At 41.0% G+C, this 22083-nt stretch overlaps 1 protein-coding gene across 1 annotated transcript in view; it reads left to right on the forward strand.

The window, feature by feature from the left end:
- LOC126473406 (UDP-glucosyltransferase 2-like) overlaps positions 1-22083 on the forward strand; it is a 106129-nt gene that overhangs the window by 59181 nt on the left and 24865 nt on the right. Inside the window, exons 4-5 of the mRNA XM_050100425.1 lie at positions 4834-5293; positions 5374-5596. Of these exons, the coding sequence (XP_049956382.1) occupies positions 4834-5293; positions 5374-5596 (683 nt within the window). The remainder of the gene's footprint in view (positions 1-4833; positions 5294-5373; positions 5597-22083) is intronic.

Below are 22083 nucleotides of genomic sequence, written 5' to 3' on the forward strand. Positions count from 1 at the left end.
TCCCTCCCTTTACTTGTAATGTTAAAGACGATCTGTGTCTCCGAAAACCTAACTAACGTAAGGACATCACACACATCCATGCCCGAGGCAGGATTCGAAACTCCGACCGTCGTGGTCGTGCGGTTCCAGACTGAAGCGCCTAGAACCGCTCGGCCACATCGGCCGGCTGGAGGAGAGAGGCCAAGAATATCAGCGACACACACGACAATAACAACAAAGCAAGCCAGCTGTCTCTGAGCAGTGCCTCGAATATCATGATGAAATGAAGTACGGCGAGACCAGTGTCGTGGTGCAAACAACAACTTTTTGGGATAACCTAACTGAGGAGTCTATCGAAATAAATCTAAAAATCGAGGATGGAGATTTCAATGGAAATAACACTTGGGTCCGAAACATAATTTATTAAAATGTCGCCGAAGATCTCATCCATCAGAGTTAGAATACGCAGGGGGAATTGGCGTTTCGCGCAGTATCAGTGCGTGCTCCGCAAAACGAAAGAGCATCAGAGGGCGCAGTGGGCGACGGCAATCGAACTCGGCTATAAATAGCGCCGTGAGCCCAATAATAGCTCACAGTCTGGCTGGATGAGGCAACGAGCAAACACGATAACAAATCAAGCAGCACCTGAAGAAGGAGGCTGCGTTGACTGTCTAAATATTGTGCAGAAAACGTAAACAACAACTCGGCTGAACAACCGGACTCTCACTATTCCGGTGACAACCATGATCGTGTTAATAACATGAAGGACTTACTTTCCATGTACTGCTGAAATATGCTTTCCATTCAGGTAACTAAGTAACAAATTTTCAGTCTTTTGACCACCAAAAAGTTCTGTGTAATTTTATCAAATTTAGTTTCTGGTGCGCGACATGTATTCAGATTCATCGATTCAGTTATGTCAAAAATGTCAGTTTCGAATCTTGCCAATTCGTAGAAAAATTTCTGTGAATGGCTATGGGGAGACGCGTAATACTTTTCTGAAACAAAGAACCACAGTTACGCTTGGACTATTGTCCAGTTCGCATATTTTGCAATGATGACCGAAATTGGAGTACATATGAGGGTGTACAACATGTGATGGAAGAAAATCATAATCTTAGAAATAGCCGTAAATACAAAGCATTGGTACAAATCGTTTTGCTTGAAACTTTAGACTTATGAGGTCATAATATCAAGTTTATTGTCTTTACTTAAGAGAGTTGCCCAAATTTCTTTATATTAAAATATTTTAGTATCTAAGGAGAACTCTGATTTCGAAATAAGTTCAAAAATTTCAAAGAAGTATGAGAATTATTTTTTGTCATAAGGTCTTTCGGCCATTTTTAAGCAAAGAAAATCCACTATTACAGCTTGGAAGACTTGAGATCAAGCAAAAATTAAAAAGGACATCCGTTCGGTATTTCTAAAATCACTCGGGGAAGAGGAACCTAAGCGACTGTTCAAGTTGATTTGTACATTCTTTGTTACTGGAAATATACCGTCCGACTTACGGGTAAATATCATTTACGGTCGCAAAGAGAGTGAGGGTAATAAGTGCGAAACCTGTCGTAGAATCAGCTTGACAGGTCATACATCGAAGTTATTGGCAGCAATAATTAATGGCACTAGATAGGCAAGCATGACGTTGTACATGGTTATGGTAATATTGCCTAAGAAACATAAAGACGCATCCACAGGACTTGGTGACTTAGGATAAGCATTCAAAAATGTTAAATGGTGCAGATATTTCTCTTCTTAGAATATATATTGGGAAAATGGCTAATATACAGTACGTATAAGAAACAAGAGGGAACAGTAAAAATGGATAACCAAGAGCGAAGTACTCGGATGAAGAACTGTGATTGACAGCGCTGCAGCCTTCTTCTTTTTCCACACTTCTGTTCAATCTGTGCATCGAAAAAGAAGGAACGCTAATAAATGATAGGTTCGGAAAAGATTTAAAAGTCAGGGTAAAAGAATGTCAGTGATAAATTCGCTGGTGACATTGCTAATTCCAGTGGAAGTGAAGAGGAATGACAAGACGTGTTGAACGGACTGGACAGTCTAATGAATACTGAATGTGGACTGAGGGTTAAATCAGAAAAAGACGTAAGGTATGTGGAACTGCAGAACAGAGTTCAGTTTCAAACTCAGCATTAAAATTGAGGAACGCGAAGCAGACGAAGTTAAGGGACACTGCTACCTTGTGAGCAAAACAGCACATGGCGTAAGTCACAAAGACGACATAAAAAAATAAACCTGCATAGACGATGATAGCATTCCTGACCAAAAGAAGTCTACTAGTACCAAAAATCGGCCTTCACTTGGGGAAGAAATTTCAGAGTACATACATATGGAGCACAGAATTGTCGAATCACGGATGGGAAAACCAGTAATGAAGAGGATCAATGCATTTCAGATGTGGTGTTGTAGAAGTATACAGAAAATTAAGTGGACTGATAAATAGGAGGAGTTTCTTCGGATTGGAAAAAGAATGAACATATGAAGATCGCTGACAAGAAGAAGGGACCGGATGATAGGGTATGTCTTAAGACAGTAGACAGAAACTTCAAGTTACTATTGGGAGCTGAAGAGGGTAAAATCTGTAGAGGAAGACAGAAATTGGATTATATCAAACTAATAATTGATGACTTTGATGCAAATGTTATTCTAAGATGAAGAGGGTGGTTCACGAGATAAATTCGTGGTGGGTGTAGCAAACCTGTCAGAGGACTGATTATCCGAAACAGAGAATATGATTTCCTGAATCGGCATCACGAGGCTGAGTGCACCCCGTTCAGATTTTCCTTCAAGAAGATATCCTTGGTAGAGCTCGGAACTCAGCCAGGGTTCCCTGCATATCAATTATATGCGTACGCCACTCAGTTACAGATGAAATCTTGATGGGTGTATTAATACCGTATATTACAGGTACACGTAACGCTATTCGTCCATAAATAGTCACTAATATGAAATACTAGTAATATACACTGAAGCGCCAAAGAAACTGATATTGGCATGTGTATTCAAATACAGAGAAATGTAAAGAGGCCGAATACGGCGAAGCGATCGGCAACACCTGTATAAGACGACAAGTGTTCGGCGCAGTTACATCGGTTACTGCTGCTACAACGGCAGATTATCAGGATTTAAGTGAGTTCGAACGTCATGTTATACTCGGCGCACGAGCGATGGGACACAGCATCTCCGAGGTAGCGATGAAGTGAGACTTTCCCATGCGAACAATTCACGAGTGTACCACGATTACGAGGAATACGGTAAAACACCAAATCTCCGACATTGCTGTGGCCGAAAACAGATCCTGCAAGAACGGTAGCCACGACGACTGAAGAGAGTCCTTCAATGTGACAGAAGTGCAATCCTTCCGCAGATTGTTGCAGATTTCAGTGCTGGGAAGTCAACAAGCGTCAGCATGCGAACCATTCAACTTAACATCAGCGATATGGGCTTTCGGAGCCGAAGGCCCACTTGTGTATCCTTTATAACTGCACGACACAGATCTTTACACCTCGCCTGGGCTTGCCGATACCGACATTGGACTTTTGGAAACATATTGGCTGGTCAGACGAGACTGTTACAATTTATATCGAGCGGATGTATGCGTACGGCTAGGGAGTCAACCTCATCAATGCATGGCCCCTCCATGTCAGCAGGGGACTTTTCAAGGTGTTGGAGGCTCTGTAATGGAATGGGGCGTGTGCAGTTCGAGTGATATGGGACCCCTGAAACGTCTAGATACGCTTCTGACAGGTAAGACGTACGTAAGCATCCAGTCTGATCACCTGAATCCAGTCATGTCCATTGTGGATTCCGACGTAGGCATCCTGTCTGATCACCTTAATCCAGTCATGTCTATCGTGCATTCCGACGGACTTGTCCAATTCCAACAGGACAATGCGACATCCCAAACGTCCAGAGTTGCTACAAAGTGGCTCCAGGAACACTCTTCTTTGTTTAAACACTTTCAATGGCCACCAAACTCATCAGAAATGGAAATTATTGAGCATATGTGGGATGTCTTGCAGCTAGCTGTTCAGTAGAGATCTCCACTCACTCGTACTCTTAGGGATTTATGGATAACCCTGCAGGATTCATGGTGTCAATTCCGTCCAGAAGTAATTCAGACAATAGTCGAAATCATGCCACGTTGTGTTGCGGCACTTCTGCGTGCTCGCGGAGGCCCTACACGATATTAGGGAGGTGTACCAATTTGTGCTTTATTTGTAAAATCAGAAACCTCTGGAGACACGGTTTAGATTTCCTGTTCACTCAACCTTATGCTTTGACAGGTATTTTCCTCTCACAGTATCACCATCCTCATTTCCCTCGTTACATGCGTCCGTCAATGAAACTACTACAAACTTTAGCATTTCAGTGTCATAGAAAGTGCTGAGTGATCGATGTTCTCTAAAACGATGTACTGAAGTTTCTGCGAGTATGACCTGGTTGATGTTGTCTGTCTTTCGCCGATTCCGAAAGTCAAGATACCTGAGAGGCATCGGCACACCAGACCAAGGTGCATAAAACTCAATGAAGAGAAATGCAATAATGATTTATATCAGTAGTTGATGATATTGTAATTGACTTTCCTTGGCCACTGATTCGATGTGCCGCCTGGAATAGAGGCATAGTTTTAATGTTTCGGAGATTCGAAACTTTTTCCTAGATGGAATTTACAGAATAGGTGTTTCACGTTTATCTGACCATCTGCCTGTGTTGGCCTCTGATTTCTGATACTTAAGCTACACATTACTTTCCAGAATACCATGTTTATTATTGAGAAAACTTTATATTAATTGCATTGGCACTTTGATTTCCTATATTCTGTTGTAGGTTTCAACGGGAATTCGATCTGGTGATAATGGAAATGTTCTTGCACATGTGTTACTTCGGCCTCGTTCATAAACTGGGGCACCCACCAGTGGTAGGCTTCTGGTCAGCAGAGTTATTCCCACAGTTACATCGAATGATGGGCAACCCTATTAATCCCGCATACTTCCCGGATATTGGGGATAGCTACACGGATCACATGACATTTTGGGAAAGAGCTACCAATGCGTATCATGTACTGGATGACATTAGAATAAAATCCCTGTCACAGGTAGCATCTCAAGACGAGGTAATGAGAGCTCATTTCGGAAGTGATTGTCCTAGCACAGGCATAATGAAGTACAACCTTAGCCTTTTACTCGCAAACAGTCATTTCTGTTCTGGCTATCCGCTACCTATGCAACCTAATGTGATACAGATGACAGGACTTCATATCAAAGGAGCACAAAACCCGCTGCCGAAGGTACGTACCTACCTGAACTTCATTCCTTTGCGATTGTAGAATGACTAAATTCAGGAGTAATGGTGTGACTGGTATTACAGGATATACAATCTTTCCTGGATGGAGCGAAACATGGGTTCATATACTTCAGTCTCGGTTCCAACGTAAAGAGCAACACCCTTCCTGAAGTCACACGTGAATCCTTGATGGCGGCTTTTTCGGAACTGCCTCAGAGGGTCCTTTGGAAATTTGAAGATGATACTCTGCCAGGAAAACCAAGCAACGTAATGATTTCAAAGTGGCTCCCACAAGAAGAGGTATTGGGTAAGTCATTCAAATTTAAATCTTTGTTAATGTGTTATTGCAGCTATAAATAAGCATATAAATGAACACGAATGGTCCAGATGGCAATTGAATTGGGTTTGGTGTCCGCGACCACATTCAGTGTAATTAGGAGGAGAAATGAAATGGATCGTAGTACAGTAACAGAAGTGAGAATTGTTCCATTATGAAGCACCAGTCGTATAATTATCAACGTTAGTAGAGATGTTCATCACCTTATAGGTACTAAACTTTCATTCCTTTCGGAAATGAAGTGCATCATCAATATCTGTATAAGGTGTAACTCACAGGGATACGAACACACTCTTCTATTCTTTGTCGTGCCTTTACCATTCCTGAAGCCAGACGTTACTTTGCTGAAATATGCCACGAAGGGTACCATGACTGCTACAAACAGGCGGGTACTCAACCTCCTCCCAGCAATTATCAAGTTACTCCCTTTGCTATATCCAGTACATCTCCACCTCATTTTTATGTGTCTGGAGGACCGCTGCTTATTATGATCATCCACACGGACATCTACAGGTCAGTTGGTGTTAATGTCGCTGCGTCAGACAGAAGCGATAGAAAGCACTGAAAACCATAGAATACCACTCGCTGTGAGAGACGATTCTTGCTCTACACCACGCATGTGGTGTTACGTTAAAGTAACCTCTGGCGTGCCACAGGGGAGTGTTATGGGACCATTGCTTTTCACAATATATATAAATGACTTAGTAGATAGTGTCGGAAGTTCCATGCGGCTTTTCGCGGATGATGCTGTAGTATACAGAGAAGTTGCTGCATTAGAAAATTGTAGCGAAATACAGGAAGATCTGCAGCGGATAGGCACTTGGTGCAGGGAGTGGCAACTGACCCTTAACATAGACAAATGTAATGTATTGCGAATACATAGAAAGAAGGATCCTTTATTGTATGATTATATGATAGCGGAACAAACACTGGTAGCAGTTACTTCTGTAAAATATCTGGGAGTATGTGTACGGAACGATTTGAAGTGGAATGATCATATAAAAATAATTGTTGGTAAGGCGGGTACCAGGTTGAGATTCATTGGGAGAGTGCTTAGAAAATGTAGTCCATCAACAAAGGAGGTGGCTTACAAAACACTCGTTCGACCTATACTTGAGTATTGCTCATCAGTGTGGGATCCGTACCAGGTCGGGTTGACGGAGGAGATAGAGAAGATCCAAAGAAGAGCGGCGCGTTTCGTCACTGGGTTATTTGGTAACCGTGATAGCGTTACGGAGATGTTTAATAAACTCAAGTGGCAGACTCTGCAAGAGAGGCGCTCTGCATCGCGGTGTAGCTTGCTCGCCAGGTTTCGAGAGGGTGCGTTTCTGGATGAGGTATCGAATATATTGCTTCCCCCTACTTATACTTCCCGAGGAGATCACGAATGTAAAATTAGAGAGATTAGAGCGCGCACGGAGGCTTTCAGACAGTCGTTCTTCCCGCGAACCATACGCGACTGGAACAGGAAAGGGAGGTAATGACAGTGGCACGTAAAGTGCCCTCCGCCACACACCGTTGGGTGGCTTGCGGAGTATCAATGTAGATGTAGATGTAGATGTTTCCATTGACTGTGCTACAGCGTCAAGGCAAGTCACGCATGGCAATCCGGCATCTCAACCTGCTTCTAGTAATGCGTTTCCGACGCTCCGTGGTGATATTCAGCATGTTATGTACGCCTGATTTTAACTGTTATCATCTCTATACTCGTTATAGCCAGTCGAACAATTTCAACATGTTGTCGTGGGGTTGTGTATGTGGAAGAAAACATGACTACTACGTTTACCTAACTCTTGTCCATCATCTCAGCGCTCAGTGTGCAGTCACAGCATTACGGCAGTCTGTCTGCGCAAAACTGTCGATGTGATGCTCCAATGCCTCTCATGCCAACAATTCGACCTCCATCAAATCCCAAAATTTACATGTACATGTTCTCCGGGCTTGCTGACTCCCACCCCAAAAATTCCAGGAACGTTCCACTTTAATCAACACTTATACGATCCGAAACTCATGAAGTTCTTTCAATCATCTTTTATATGCTTCGAAACAGAAGTACCAGTGAACTATCCAGGAATTATTTTACTTTATTTACTGACGAGCTTCCTTCACATTTCCTTTAGTGTTCTTATTTGGTTGATTCATTAGCTAATTCCTGATCAGTTTCCATGACTGAAGGACGGCATGGTGGTGTCGTAAATTTCGTCGTAATCAGAGGTCTGAAATAATTAAGTAGATTCTTGAATTAGGCTGTTCTTCTGCAGGTGGTAACTGAAAGTTGGGATATAGTCAAGCGCTGTTCGGAAAGTAAGGAACGATTTGTCCCCAAGTGGAAACCACAGTGAAAATCCGATCTCATGCTTAACCCACTACCATGTAAGGTATCAGTGTGTACTCATTAATCTGAAATGCTTTCCTGTGAAAATATAAAACTGCTCAAGAAAGTTATAAGTGGTTAGTAAGCTGTATGGTCATTGTCTCGTCAACCCACGCTGTTGATGAACCAAATTGTTCTTAGGGTGTTTGTAATACGTACGAGCGTATGTCAGAATTAATTAAAATAAAACACTCAGCGTGTGAACTTGTTAATACAGAAGAACATCAAATAGTACTGTACCCTTCCTATTGAATGATTGAGATATGAAGTGTGCGGGTGTTAAATTTGATCACCAACTCATCGAGTGAAGTTTATTCAGTCAAGGTAAGCGTATGGCTAGTGGTAAATGCAAACAATGTCTTTTGGTTCACGCACCAGGGACTGAGGTGGAGGAAATGATACTAACGACGGCTTTGATTGCTTCCAGTGGTGGGATACTTGTGTGTGGACGGGTTAAGTCAAGATGCGGATAGTTTCAGTTTGATGTGCTAATTTTTGTAGCTATGGAAGGAGGCAACCTCTCTGTCCACCACGAGTGGAGTGAATGGTTTTGCACCTTTTGGATGGGATCAATACCTGCTCTCCCTACCCAGATCGAGTTAGTTACAGTTGATGAGTACTCCCCACGTTAATCTCAAGGGCATTTATATGAAATGGAATTAATGCAGAATTGAATAAAAGGTACCCTTCCGGTACTCAACAGTTAAGGATATTTCCTTTCCCCGTCACATGCTCATATGTCAAAATCAATAGGAGCATAGTAAAGTCATCAGCTAATGAACTGTGGGCGCCACTCGCTACACGCAGTATTCATATACGAGAAGAGGCTCTCATAATTCTGCTTTCTCGCCAAGCTTGCTGTAGACAGAATAACAAATGTCAGATGAGTTTAAACTTCGAATCCATTTGTTCTTAACCGAGAGCCGCAATTTATCCTAGATACCAATCCATCTGCCATTATAGCCTGTTATATCGAGTCACTGTAGAGTACGAACGCTGTGGTGAAAATGTAGCTGAAGTGAGATGAGGGGCCAGTGGGGTGAAAGAGAGAGGTTCACTGTGCGTCGTCTTCTAATTTGCAGATTTATAAAGCGTTTTCTGTGTTTTTATTAAACAGAGATGACCACAGACTGGATGTGGCACTTTTATTAGTTCAGGCTTGAACATTCTTACAATTAGAACGAAAACTCACTGAGAACGTGTTAGTGAGCGGGCCTATGCACCTGTCACACCCTCACTCGTCCAATATCTCCGTCTAAGGGGCCTCCGTTAGATACAAGAAATGTAGGGGAAAAGTAACTAACAGAAAAAAAGTAAGAGAATCAAAATTTTTACTAAAACGCTCCAGTGGCTGCGATTTATTTTTATTGTATTTGTTTGTTCTCTAGCTGCCCAACTATTGACAACTACATAAACATTTGTAATGATAATAGCGAATTTTCGAGACAACTGTTGTATTTCATTTTATCACTCCAAGAAAGAAATTTTCGTATTACAATGCTGAGGGGGTTTATAATTGGCAATAATATTTCACTCGAGTAACATTTCTGGGTTGCATCACTGGAAAGAGATAACTAATTCCACAAGAATCTAATGCTGTACAAAAATAGCCACACATGAAATGAATGGAGATATAATTTATAATTGATAATTATATTTCACTCGAGTAAGATTTCTGGGTTGCATCATTGGAAACAGATAACCAATCCCACTAGAAACTAAAGCTGTACAAAAATAGCCACACATGAAATGAATTGAGATGGTTCTTTATCTGGTATCAGCCACCTGGTGTGGACCTGTGGAGTCAGTAGTGTATTACGATAGCTGCAACTCGGTGTCTTCACATATTAGAATATGGGAATGATTGTCCGTCTCTTGAAATTAGCATTCGATGTGGACGTAAATTTACAGCTGTCAGGCACTTTGTGACGCTTTAGCGTAGAGAAATTCTGAGTTTGGCCGGATGTCTGGCGCAATGGGAATTACCAGGCAGTAGGTGACATAGATCTGCCAGGTCAGAGGGATGATCTACGCACTACGCAGAGGCTAAAACTTTCATTCTGTGGACATGATCGGGATAACACCCGTGAGGATTTCGCATTCTCATGATTGATGTGTTATGTCATCGTGAGGGTTTCGACATGGAATACCACGTTTTTTTATGGTTCAGTTCTTCCAAAGATCTGTTCTCACATCATTTGTGAGGTTTTCCTGAATCGGTACCATATATCACATGCGCCTTTTGTCACAGATGTTACGAAGTCTGTAGAAAGCGAAGGTACGAAGAAAGATATTCCTTCCGCCATACTACTCTGTCCGATTTCGTCGACTAGGTCTATCATTCCTGAATAACCTTTCATCCAGGGATGTTGCAGCGATACGTGCTGTGCGATACACAATAAATTAATTTCTGTAAGTCTTGGAAATAATTCTTTGTCTTCAGGTTCCAGGATAGTTGTTCTAGCTTTTTTCTTGGTCGATTCACGAATAAGAATATTATTTTGAGACAATACAGAGCTTATCTACGCGCCTCACTTAGTGCTAGAACCTGGACTGTAAATCAACTGCTTCTAGAGGGAAGATGGTTCACGACTGCGGTCTTTAGTGGGAGAGAAGCATGTACATCCAGCTCCTTGAATCGACTGATGTCAATACATGTCACATCGTCTGGCGCTCGGACAAAAAGGTGAATGATATTTAGTTCATCGCTGGTAGACGTGGACAAATGGTTTTCTCGATATTGTATATATGGCTTGTAACACAGAATCTTGTACCCAGGTCTGAGTCGAATGGTGATGTCTACCTGACGGTAACTGAAGACTAACTGAAGTTTTTAGTTTCTCTGTGGTGTGTCCCTGACGCTGAACATTTATGTGAACGTCCTGAATCCCTGAAGAAGTGAGTATCCTGATTTCGCTGCTCTTCAACATATAAATCTCTGGGTTAATAAATACCTAGGAATTTTGAATGGCATCCATCAGCAACATATTACTCGGGGTGGAATTCATCGTGCTCAGAGTATAACTATAATAATAGGGGGCTGCGGGTGTCAGTTGTGTTCAGGATCTCTTTTATTCAGGACATATCCATACATTTCAGAATTGTTATACACAATGGTACCATAGTGCAGCTCCGATCGAAAGAGGCCTTGGCACAGTGAGAGTAATACCGTTGCCTCAGTTTCCAACCACACTCGACCCACTGCACGTTGTATGTTGAGTGCTTTCCTGTCATATGTTTTATTTATTTATTTAATTTGATCTCACTAGGTCCATAAGTCTCTCTCTTACATCGGGCCAATGTTTCACACATACAGTGCTCTTTTACATTATAGCTAAGCAAGAAAAAACAATTTAAATATGATAGATAGTGTTAAAATGGGTTGAGGCAAGTGTCTAAGTCATCTCATTCTGCCCAAGCCTAGACTAACTTTTCACAAGAACATTATGTGACCCTATATAAAGTGAGAGCATTGTTTGTTCCATTGACATCTTGAGAAGATGAAGCAGATGATGTCATGTTCGGTTCGTATCAACAGACATAACCAATTGCAAACTTGTACTCACGCCACTCTTCATTTTCAGCAAAAGCCTTTTTCTGCCTAGAAAATAAGCTCGTAAAAGGATGCAATTTTAATCAGCACGCAGAGAAATATTGGAGTATTATTTTGGCAACATTGGGTCAAGGTGCTCGTGATGTAACATATGTCATTTCGGTCAGTGTGACATTTGTATAAAATTAGAGTACAATGAAGAAGAAAAGTGACAGAGATATCCCACAATATTCACCGTTCAAGGGCATTATCGACAAAGCTATACCATCTGGCATGCATCAGAAAATAGTGCAATGCCACCAAAATTGTGAATGGCCAACAAAATGGCGTGGTCCTTCAGTTCTGGCAGTTCCTCTCTCCTCCTTTCCAAACGTCACGGATGCTCTCCACCGCACCTCGTGCGATTAACACTAACGCTGCATATTGTGGCCCGCTTCTGCATCTTACTGCGCCTATTAGCTTAACGTGGCTGTTACAGTTAAACATAGTACTGTGGCCTGAGTCCTGCCTCCCGTATTGACATCTCTATCGACACCTCTCAATTAAAATCTTTCTCGAGCGGCCAGGTGCGGATGTGACTGCTCCTCTGAGGGTTCCGTGCAAACTTAATCATTTATATACGTAACTATAATAATTTCGTATGGGTTAATGGCATTATACAGGGTGTAAATTTTGACAAACAAGAATAACTCCAAAGATAAGGTTCACACGAAAAAATATGTAGGATCAAAAGTTGATTATTTTCGAGGGAGACATCTGCTGGTGCTAAAATTAGCTCCCCACCTTAGGCCCCTGGGGGTGGCGCGGGAGGCAACTTTAAAATTTCAAATGGGAATCCCATTATTTATTGCAGAATCGAATTATACATAAAAAACTGCGTACATTTTGTATTAAACAGTTGTTTTGATTCATGGTAGTTGGCGTTGTAATTCAAGAAAATCCATGTTCTCATTTTTGCGTGTAAAATGGTTGCGGATAAATTAAAAATACTTATTTACTTCGTCAATTTTGATTCACTAAAACTAAAAGTCTCCCTCTCATCCCACAGGGTGGGGTCTGATAGGAATTAGAATTTTACAAACGTTGACCCAAATATTAATTTTTGCCGCAGATTCGTTTAAGTTTTGTTTGTTTCGTGGTCATGAGGCCACAGAACTTTCAATTATCAAACAAATCATCTGACTAGCTAACTACCAAACCAAACATCCTACTTACTAACAACTGAATTCATTAATTATAAAACTAACAGATTCAAGAACCTAATTGTTATAATAAATATTAATATCTGGGTTATCATTTGTAAAACTCCAATTCCTCTCTCTCAAACCCCACCGTATGGAGAGAGAGAGAGAGAGAGAGAGAGAGAGAGAGAGAGAGATTTAGTTTAAGTCATTCAATATTTACGAATTAAATAAGCATTTTTTATTTAGCCGTGACAATTTTACATGCAAAAATGAGAACATGGATTTTCTTGAAATACAGCGCCAACTACCAAGAATCAAAACAAATGCTTAAGACAAATTGTACGTACTTTATTATGTAGAATCTGATTATACAATAAAAAATGCGGGTTCCCATTTGAAATTTTAATGTTGCCTCCCACCCTACACACAGGGGGCTGGGGTGGCGGGCTAAGTTTAGCACCAGCAGATGTCCCTCTCGAAAACAATTATCTTTGTGTTCTACACACATTTTCGTGTGAGCTTTTTTTTCAAGTTGTCCTGCTTTGTCAACTTAAAAAATTTACACCATGTATAAGTATTTCTACTTGATAGCACTTCAGCGACTTCAATGTCCTTAAACTACGGCAGTTTCCGAACTAGAAAAAGGAGATTTTAAGTTTAAAGTGGAATCCGAAGCACGTGTTGTTTCTGGAGAATTTTCACATCGTTGACAGTAGAATGCTGGTTTAGAAGTAAGAGTGAACAATCCTTGCTCCGACCGAGATCCGATCCCGCGGCCTTTAGGTTTCCAGGCATGCACTTTATCGCTAGACCTACCGGACCGACCATAAACAAATGCACGGAAGTATGTTTTTTAACACAAACCTACGTCTTTTTAAATAGAACCCCGTTAGTTTTGTTAGCACATCTGAACATATAAACAAATGCGTAATCAGTGCCGTTTGTTGCATTGTAAAATGTTAATTACATCCGGAGATATTGTAACCTAAAGTTGACGCTTGAGTACCACTCCTCCGCTGTTCGATCGTGTGTAACGGAGAGCATCGAGTTACGTAGGGATCCAAAGGGAACGATGATGGACCTTAGGTACAGAAGAGACTGGAACAGCATATTACGTCCACATGCTACCACCTTTTTACTGGTCTTTTTCACTGACGCACATGTACATTACCATGAGGGGTGAGGTACACGTACACACGTGGTTTCCGTTTTCAATTACGGAGTGGAATAGAGTGTGTCCCGACATGTCAGGCCAATAGATGTTCAATGTGGTGGCCATCACTTGCTGCACACAATTCCAATCTCTCGCGTAATGAATGTCGTACACGCCGCAGTACATCTGGTGTAATGTCGCCGCAGGCTGCCACAATACGTTGTTTCATATCCTCTGGGGTTGTAGGCACATCACGTTACACATTCTCCTTTAACGTACCCCACAGAAAGAAGTCCAAAGTTGTAAGATCAGGAGAACGGGCTGGGCAATTTATGCGTCCACCACGTCCTATGAAACGCCCGTCGAACATCCTGTCGAGGGTCACCCTAGTGTTAACTGCGGAATGTGCAGGTGCACCATCTTGCTGATACCACATACGTCGACGCGTTTCCAGTGGGACATTTTCGAGCAACGTTGGTAGATCATTCTGTAGAAACGCGATGTATGTTGCAGCTGTTTGGGCCCCTGCAATGACGTGAGGACCAATGAGGTGGTCGCCAATGATTCCGCACCATACATTTACAGTCCACGGTCGCTGTCGCTCTACCTATCTGAGCCAGCGAGGATTGTCCACGGACCAGTAATGCATGTTCCGTAGATTCACTGCCCCGTGGTTTGTGAAACCCGATTCAGCGGTATACAGGCAGAACTGCAACGCATTCTCTGTTAATGCCCATTGACAGAATTGCACTAGATGATTAAAGTCATCATCGCGACCGCTACGGTCGCAGGTTCGAATCCTGCCTCGGGCATGGATGTGTGTGATGTCCAAAGGTTAGTTAAGTTTAAGTAGTTCTAAGGGACTGATGACCTCAGAAGTTAAGTCCCATAGTGCTCAGAGCCATTTGAACCATTTGATTAAAGTCATCACCATGTAATTGCTGATGTAGCGACACATGAAACGGGTGAAAGCGGTGACGATGGAGTATGCGCATGACACTACTTTGACTCAGTCCACCGGCTCTCGCAATGTCCCGTGTACTCATGTGTGGGTTCATGGCAACAGCAGCTAACACACCAACTGCACCCGTTTCTCCTGTGACGGGACTGTTACGGACCCGTTTGCGTGCTGCGACCATACCTATTGCATACAGTTGGCGGTAGATGTTTTGCAATGTGCGGCACGTTGGATGCTCTCTGTCCGGGTACCGTTCTGCATACACCCTGCAGGCTTCAGCTACATTTTCGTCGACACTCGCCATAGATGAGTATCATCTCCGCCTTTTCAGAGTTCGAATACACCATGGTCACAGCTCCTACAACACTACACATCACAGACGTCTGGTAACACGGTGTACTACAGTTGGTCTGCGTGCGGAGACGAATGCAGAATAACTATAGCAACAAGCGCTACATGCGGACACTGCGACAGCTAGACCAAACCACAACAGCGCACTACAGCCACGCTCGTAAACACGGTCGTCATCGTAAACATGTCCCTGCAGATGCTGCTCGCCGACCGTGGCCCGTGTTTGTTCCAACACGCAACTGAACGTCGGAGGTTTCAAGCGTCAACTTCAGGTTACAATATGTCCGGATGTAATTAACATTTTACAATGCAACAAACGGCACTGATTACGTATTTGTTTATATGTTCAGATGTGCTAACAAAACTAACATGGTTCCATTTAAAAAAAAAACGTAGGTTTGTGTTAAAAAACATACTTCTGTGCATTTTTGTATGGTTTGTATTAAACAATTACACTAGCCCCTTTCCTCACGTTCGGTCTGTGGAATCGGTTCGTCAGTATTTGATGTGGTTCACGAAATATATCCAGCGGTGACGTTAGGTGACTCACCCTGTATATATATATTTCTTATTCTTACCATTTCGTCAATATCACTTTCGATCGTTGTCGTCCAGAAGTAGTCGTGCTATAATTATTCGGTTATAACTGAATAGGCACTTATCCGAATCTGCAATATTCTTCGGAAGAGATGTCTTCCCCAAACAACAGGGAATACTAGGTGCACGTGTTATTTAGAACTCTTAATTAACTCAAAGTGTAGTATCGTATATATAAAGAAATAGTTAGCACAGTTTGCAATAAATAAACTGTATCTGACATACATTTCGATACCAAATCACTTAAGAACGGCCGCCAGCTCATTATGTGAAGAAAAGTTACTGTATGATTATTAATTGTTTATAAACTGTAATTACGAACTAATTATTAAATTATAATTAGGTGAGAACCAAACCAAGGCCACTGACTCGAGCTCAGATGCAAAAACATAGTAATACCATGAATTAAAGTCAGTCAGAAAACGAGCAGAATAATATGTACTGGAATCATACACGTAAAAGTTAATCGTTTGCATAACAGTTCATCTGATGGATAGCTTTGCGTTACTCGCTGTAATACCAACCGTCACAGATTTCAGAAATGCAAATGTTCGTAAGTATTTGTTTTCTATTATAGTAAGTTATTTCTGGGAAGTTCCGAATGATTCACTGACCCACGCAATAAGCAAGCGCGAGCAGGGTTTGCAGTGAACACAAAAATCATAAACTGCATTATTCATAAGTAATATTTCTCCAATAATCATTTAAATTACGGTTTTGCTCCTCTATTGTAAGGCGCTAGTCGCTAACTAATTGTTCTACGGAGCAACGGAGATCATTGCTGTTAAATGACGGTTTGCATACTACTAAGTTTGGCAAAATACACTTCTTTGACTTAGGTACCGTATCTACATAGGCTTATCACTTTCAATATTTTACTATTCTTCCAGTGGTGGTATTCTCGGAGTCAGTGATGGTGATATGATACGGCCCTGTTAGATAAATGACTGACCTAAAATTCATTTACACTATAACAAGTGCTACACTAAACGCTCTGTTATTGAGTTAAGAAAACTACTATGTGGCCTAACCCTGTATAATCTAAATGTGGAACAGGTGAGATCTTACTCTGATGAGTTGCCGCTGGTGCGATGTAAGGCATTATTCGTCTACAAACGATGGCAACAGGCTGTTATTTATCGTAGCACCATATAGCAAGTTTGGGCCCACAGTACTCGTCTTGAAAATTAATTCCGCTTGATGACAATGTACTGAGCCCATTTACAACATCATAATATTCCTGGCCATATATTAAAAATCCTGCAGTTTGTTCCTCACATTCCCGCACATCGCGTCTGCGCTTGACCACTTGACGACCGCGACTCTCTCTACCGACTACGTCTGCCCGACACTGCGTTTAAATGCCCCAAAACAATACTTCTTACCTCAAATGTATTCTTTGACGCATACAATAGCAAACTTCCCTGACTGGGCCACCGTTTTCCATCCATTATAATATTATATTCCTTTTATTTAGTATGTTTGCATTAATTCCTTAGCATTAAATTATATGACAATATTAGTAAAATAGTAAAAGATACATATGACAGAAATTATATCCCCTTACATTATGGTTATAGAATTAATTATGTGGAAATTTTATTAGGTACTGTGTTTTGTTTCACATTCCCCCATTTCATTGGTCTAGACTGTCAAATATAAGCTAAAGGAAGCGTCCGAACAAGCAAAAAAAAAGGTGATAACATTGGTTACTTTTCAACGTAATCAAATCAGAAAATTTAGAGAACTATGTTGCTCTGTTTTTTACACAGTCGTCATGAAATACTCACATGAAAATTGTTTACTGTTAATATAGTTCCTATCAGAAAATATCTTCTCACATGCACAGGTATGTACACAAGGAACATTATTACACATGCTACGTTTTTGTCTAGCATTCTGTTACAAATCAAATAAAGTGTGTAATTGCACCTGGTTAAATCACTGTCTGTTTCCTATATTAGTGATTTTCATTAGTTAATGTACCATGAAAGTTAATTACCATTAATCAAGTAAATCATTTAAATTGTTCACATCATGTTGATACCATCTGTGTCCACATAACAATTTATAATCACTTTTTATATTTGTGACACTATATGGTTTACATCTATACTATATACTCTTTTTATAATTACTTTCTCATAATTTATTTCTCCTGAAAATAGAAAAGGATTAGTGGAGCACTCCCTGGTATCATTTGCAGCTCAGCTTTCACTTTTGGCATGCATGTGGTCTATGTGCATAGGCACACCTTTACATATGTAATTTATTTCATTTCTCTATTCCTCTCGTAATGTAACAAACACCATTTTGTGCTCTAACAAACGTCCACCTATTTCTGTTTTACCTGCAACTTAAATGACAAGTCTACGTTCGTCTGAAGTAACTAATTAGATGTACAATATATCCTCTAAAACTAATTGCTGTTCATTTAATGAAAGTAAAAGTAAAAATAAAAACGAAAATAAAACTAATTAAAAAACGATTATTTGCATATGTTATAAATATTAATTATTCCTGCTCTGGTGTTTCAAGTCCAAAAAGTTATGCACATCTTATCTTTTACTGCGTGAGGGTATATAGGGCAGAAAACATTAGGGTGTGGAATGCTTCCAATTTCATACAGTTCATAACGAATAAATTTGAATTTAGAGAATTCATTGTGCATTTCATTAGCTTTTTCGTGAATTTTCATGAGGACACTTCCATATCTTGAATTTTACCTATTTTGAATTAGAATCACGTCTGTTAATTCGTGCCTCAGCACGTTTCAGTAATGTGTCAACCTAGATCGTAATTCTGGTACTATGCTCTTCCCTTAACACTCCATCCAGGCTCGAATGAATTCTGAGATTGAAGTATTTAAACCGAACAGTATAACTCTATATTCATAGCATTTTCCTGCAAAAATGAATGCTGTCCATTTTCTTGATTCCTTTAAAAAGAGGTATCTGACAGCAGCCAGCAGTGAGACTGAGACTATGCCGCACATTGTGAAACTTTTGCAACGCTTCATCTAAACATTGAGGACGACCCGTTCCACGATTCACAACCTTATTAACATCACGTACATCTGTCCAGTTTCCAACACCATTAGCTTTCTTCTCTACGAAAACGAGTGGATTATTGTATTCATTCTTAGATCGTGCTACAACGCCCCATCCCTCTATGTGGTTTGACTCTTTCTCCACAGCTTCTTTCCTAGCTAATGATACCTGGTAACTGATCGAACGAACGCCTCATTGGGTAAGGTTCCCATACCTGACAGCGTTTCTCTGCAAATATCTCCGTGTCATTAATCAGAATATTACACAACTCTTCCATCTGCTCCGTAGAAATACGCTAAACGTTTAACACTACAGTTGCAAATCCATCATAGGAGGGAGATATCATGTTCGCATTTCTTACATGATAACATTGACAACATGATAACAATAACATTAGTTCAGAGGGAACATAATTAAATTTAACGATGTATCTTAATCGTCAGCCGTCCTTTCAAGTGCATCGAAAGTTATTTCTAATTTACTTTCTCCCAAGACATTCATATCGTAGTGAATAATCACCTTCTGTTTCATCATCGAGTCCACGCAATCAATAATTTCAGTACTGAAATGAGACACCACTAAAAACGTTTGCTCAAAGAAGATGCTCTTAATAGACAATTGTAACAAGGCTTGAGTCTTGACTCATTTACTATAGACACCAGTGGCACCTATTACTTTTAGTCCATAATAGGCATATCATCAATATCTGTTACAGCTTCAATGTGCTCATATAATGGCTGAGACAGAACACTAACCTGGTTACCACTATCCATTAACACCTGTGTCTCTATTCAACATACTCCACTAGGTATCATAATTTGATCGCATCACTTCGACCGACTGGCTTTACCTTCCCTTAAAAAATCTTACTTCACTTCCAAATCACTCCACAAAACATCTCAGTTTAAACCTTTATGTGTTTTTTTTCTGCCTTCTCCTGTTCCCACCCGTGTTTTGATACAAAACATGTTTAACTTTCGATGTATTTAAATGATTGGCAGGCTCACTCTCCTCATCACTGTCCTCTGAGCGAACTACTTCTTACTTCACTTCGCATACATTGCAGTCATCTGCTTCGCTCACAAATTTCATTTGACTTTCAGAAGCTGTATAATCTTGCCGTATGCTACAGTTTCTGGCTGTCCATTCACATCGGTCGATTTCGGCTTTATTGTAAATGGCATCAACAAAACTTATATACATGTGCACTTCACGTGCCCCATCCTTCTCATTATACTAATATTCAGAAATCTCAGCAATATTACTCATTATACGCTCATTAACTTTATCTACGTGGGTGAGTCAAATGAAAATCTTTAATTTGTAAAATCAAATCGAAATTTCGCCCCGTCATCCTGTAAGTTGGTAAGCGTGCTACAAACAGCGTGCAGAATGGCCTGAAGGTGGCAGCATAGAGCAGATGCACACATACCGTCGCAGTATGAGTATAATGATGGCCACCCCACTTGCGAGGGAAGAAAAGCGTTCTGTTATTTGGTTTTTGCGTAGTGAAGGTGTGAAACCTATTGAAATTCATCGACGAATGAAGGTTCAGTACGGTGATGCATGTTTGTCACAGCAGCAAGTCTACGAATGGAGTAGGAAGTTGGCAAATGGTGTGACTTCCGTGGAAGATGCTCCTCGTCGAGGTCAGGCACAACGAGTTGTGACTCTACAGAGCATTGCAGCGGTTGAAGACATCGTGAAGGAAAACCACCAATTGACACTGAACGACATTGCAGCATGTTTACACATTAGTCATGAGTCAGGACATTACATTGTGCATAATGTGCTCCAGTTTCACAAAGTGTCTGCAAGATGAGTGCCACGGAAGCTGACTCCTGAAATGAGAGAACGACGTGTTGATGCTTGTGAAGAACTTCTTCGGCGCTCTGAACTAGAAGGTGATGGCTTCCTTGCAAGAATCGTTATTGGGGACGAAACCTGGGTTCACTTCCACCAACCGGAAACGAAGGGACCGAGCAAGGATTGGCGCCATTCCTCATCACCAAATCCAAAGAAGTTTCGAACAGAACCATCAGCAAGGAAGGTTATGCTGACTCTTATAGGACGAAAAAGGTGTCATTTTATAACATTACATACCTAGAAGGACCACTGTCACCAATGCATCATACACAGATCTCTTAAAAAATCTTCTGCGGCCTGAACTCAAATCAAAGCGACGTGGACTGCTGTCAGCAGGTGTCCATTTGCAACATGACAATGCAAGGCCACGCACTGCCTGTACAACAGTGGCAAAAATCACAGACCTGCCTTCTGTGTGTCTTCCTCATAATTTGGACCACTCAAAGACGCAATGAGAGGAACAAAGATCCGTTCTGATGAAGAGGTATGCCACGCGGTGCATGAGTGGTTGCGCGGACTACTAAAAGAATTTTTTTCTAAGGGAATGTATACACTTCGTAAGAGCTGGAGGACTTGCATTGAGCGTGGGGGAGATTATGTTGAAAAGTAATACAGCTTTGTACCACTTCTGCACAATAAATATTTAAGGTTTTGACTCACCCTCGTATATTAAGCATCATCTCTCTCAGGCTGCTCACTCCATTCGTCTCACACATTTCGTGATTATCATTACTCTTCGTATTCTGAACTCTCTTCCCACCAAAACTGATTTTCTCATTTACTTTCCATTCTTCTAACCCATCATACATTTTACCTAGTGGCATCAGCCATTTCCTGTCATGTCCTACTGTTTCGCGTTTATTAACAGAGACAATTGGCTTCTTCGCACCCGAACACCGGGCTATTATTGGCGGCGCCATATTACCCGCACGCACCGGACCCGGTGATGTTTCCATAATTCTCACAATTTCATTCGCTACCACATCTGGTTTATCATGTATACGAACGTCAACGTGGTAACGAAATTTTTTACTGTCTCTAGGCTTTTCAGCTGACTGTTCTTTTTTTTTTCCTCCAGACGTCAAACTCTCTACCTCCTTGCTTTTGTACTTCCCGAATTTTTGATTCAAGCTAACTTATAGCTTTCAGGTTTTATGTTGTACATCAGTGTTGATCATAGTTACTGTCTCCTTAACTTAGTTACCGTTTTGTTCAGAATCTTCACGATTTGTCCATTCAAACTCTTAACAGATCGATCCAGTTCATTACGGATTGATTCCTGTATATCATTGACTGCATTAATATCCTAGTCTACTTTCCCCTGAAGGAGATTAGTGATGAACGTCCCGTCGACAACGAGGTCATTAGAGA

This window comes from Schistocerca serialis, chromosome 4, assembly GCF_023864345.2.
Source record: "Schistocerca serialis cubense isolate TAMUIC-IGC-003099 chromosome 4, iqSchSeri2.2, whole genome shotgun sequence".
Classification (NCBI taxonomy): domain Eukaryota; kingdom Metazoa; phylum Arthropoda; class Insecta; order Orthoptera; family Acrididae; genus Schistocerca; species Schistocerca serialis.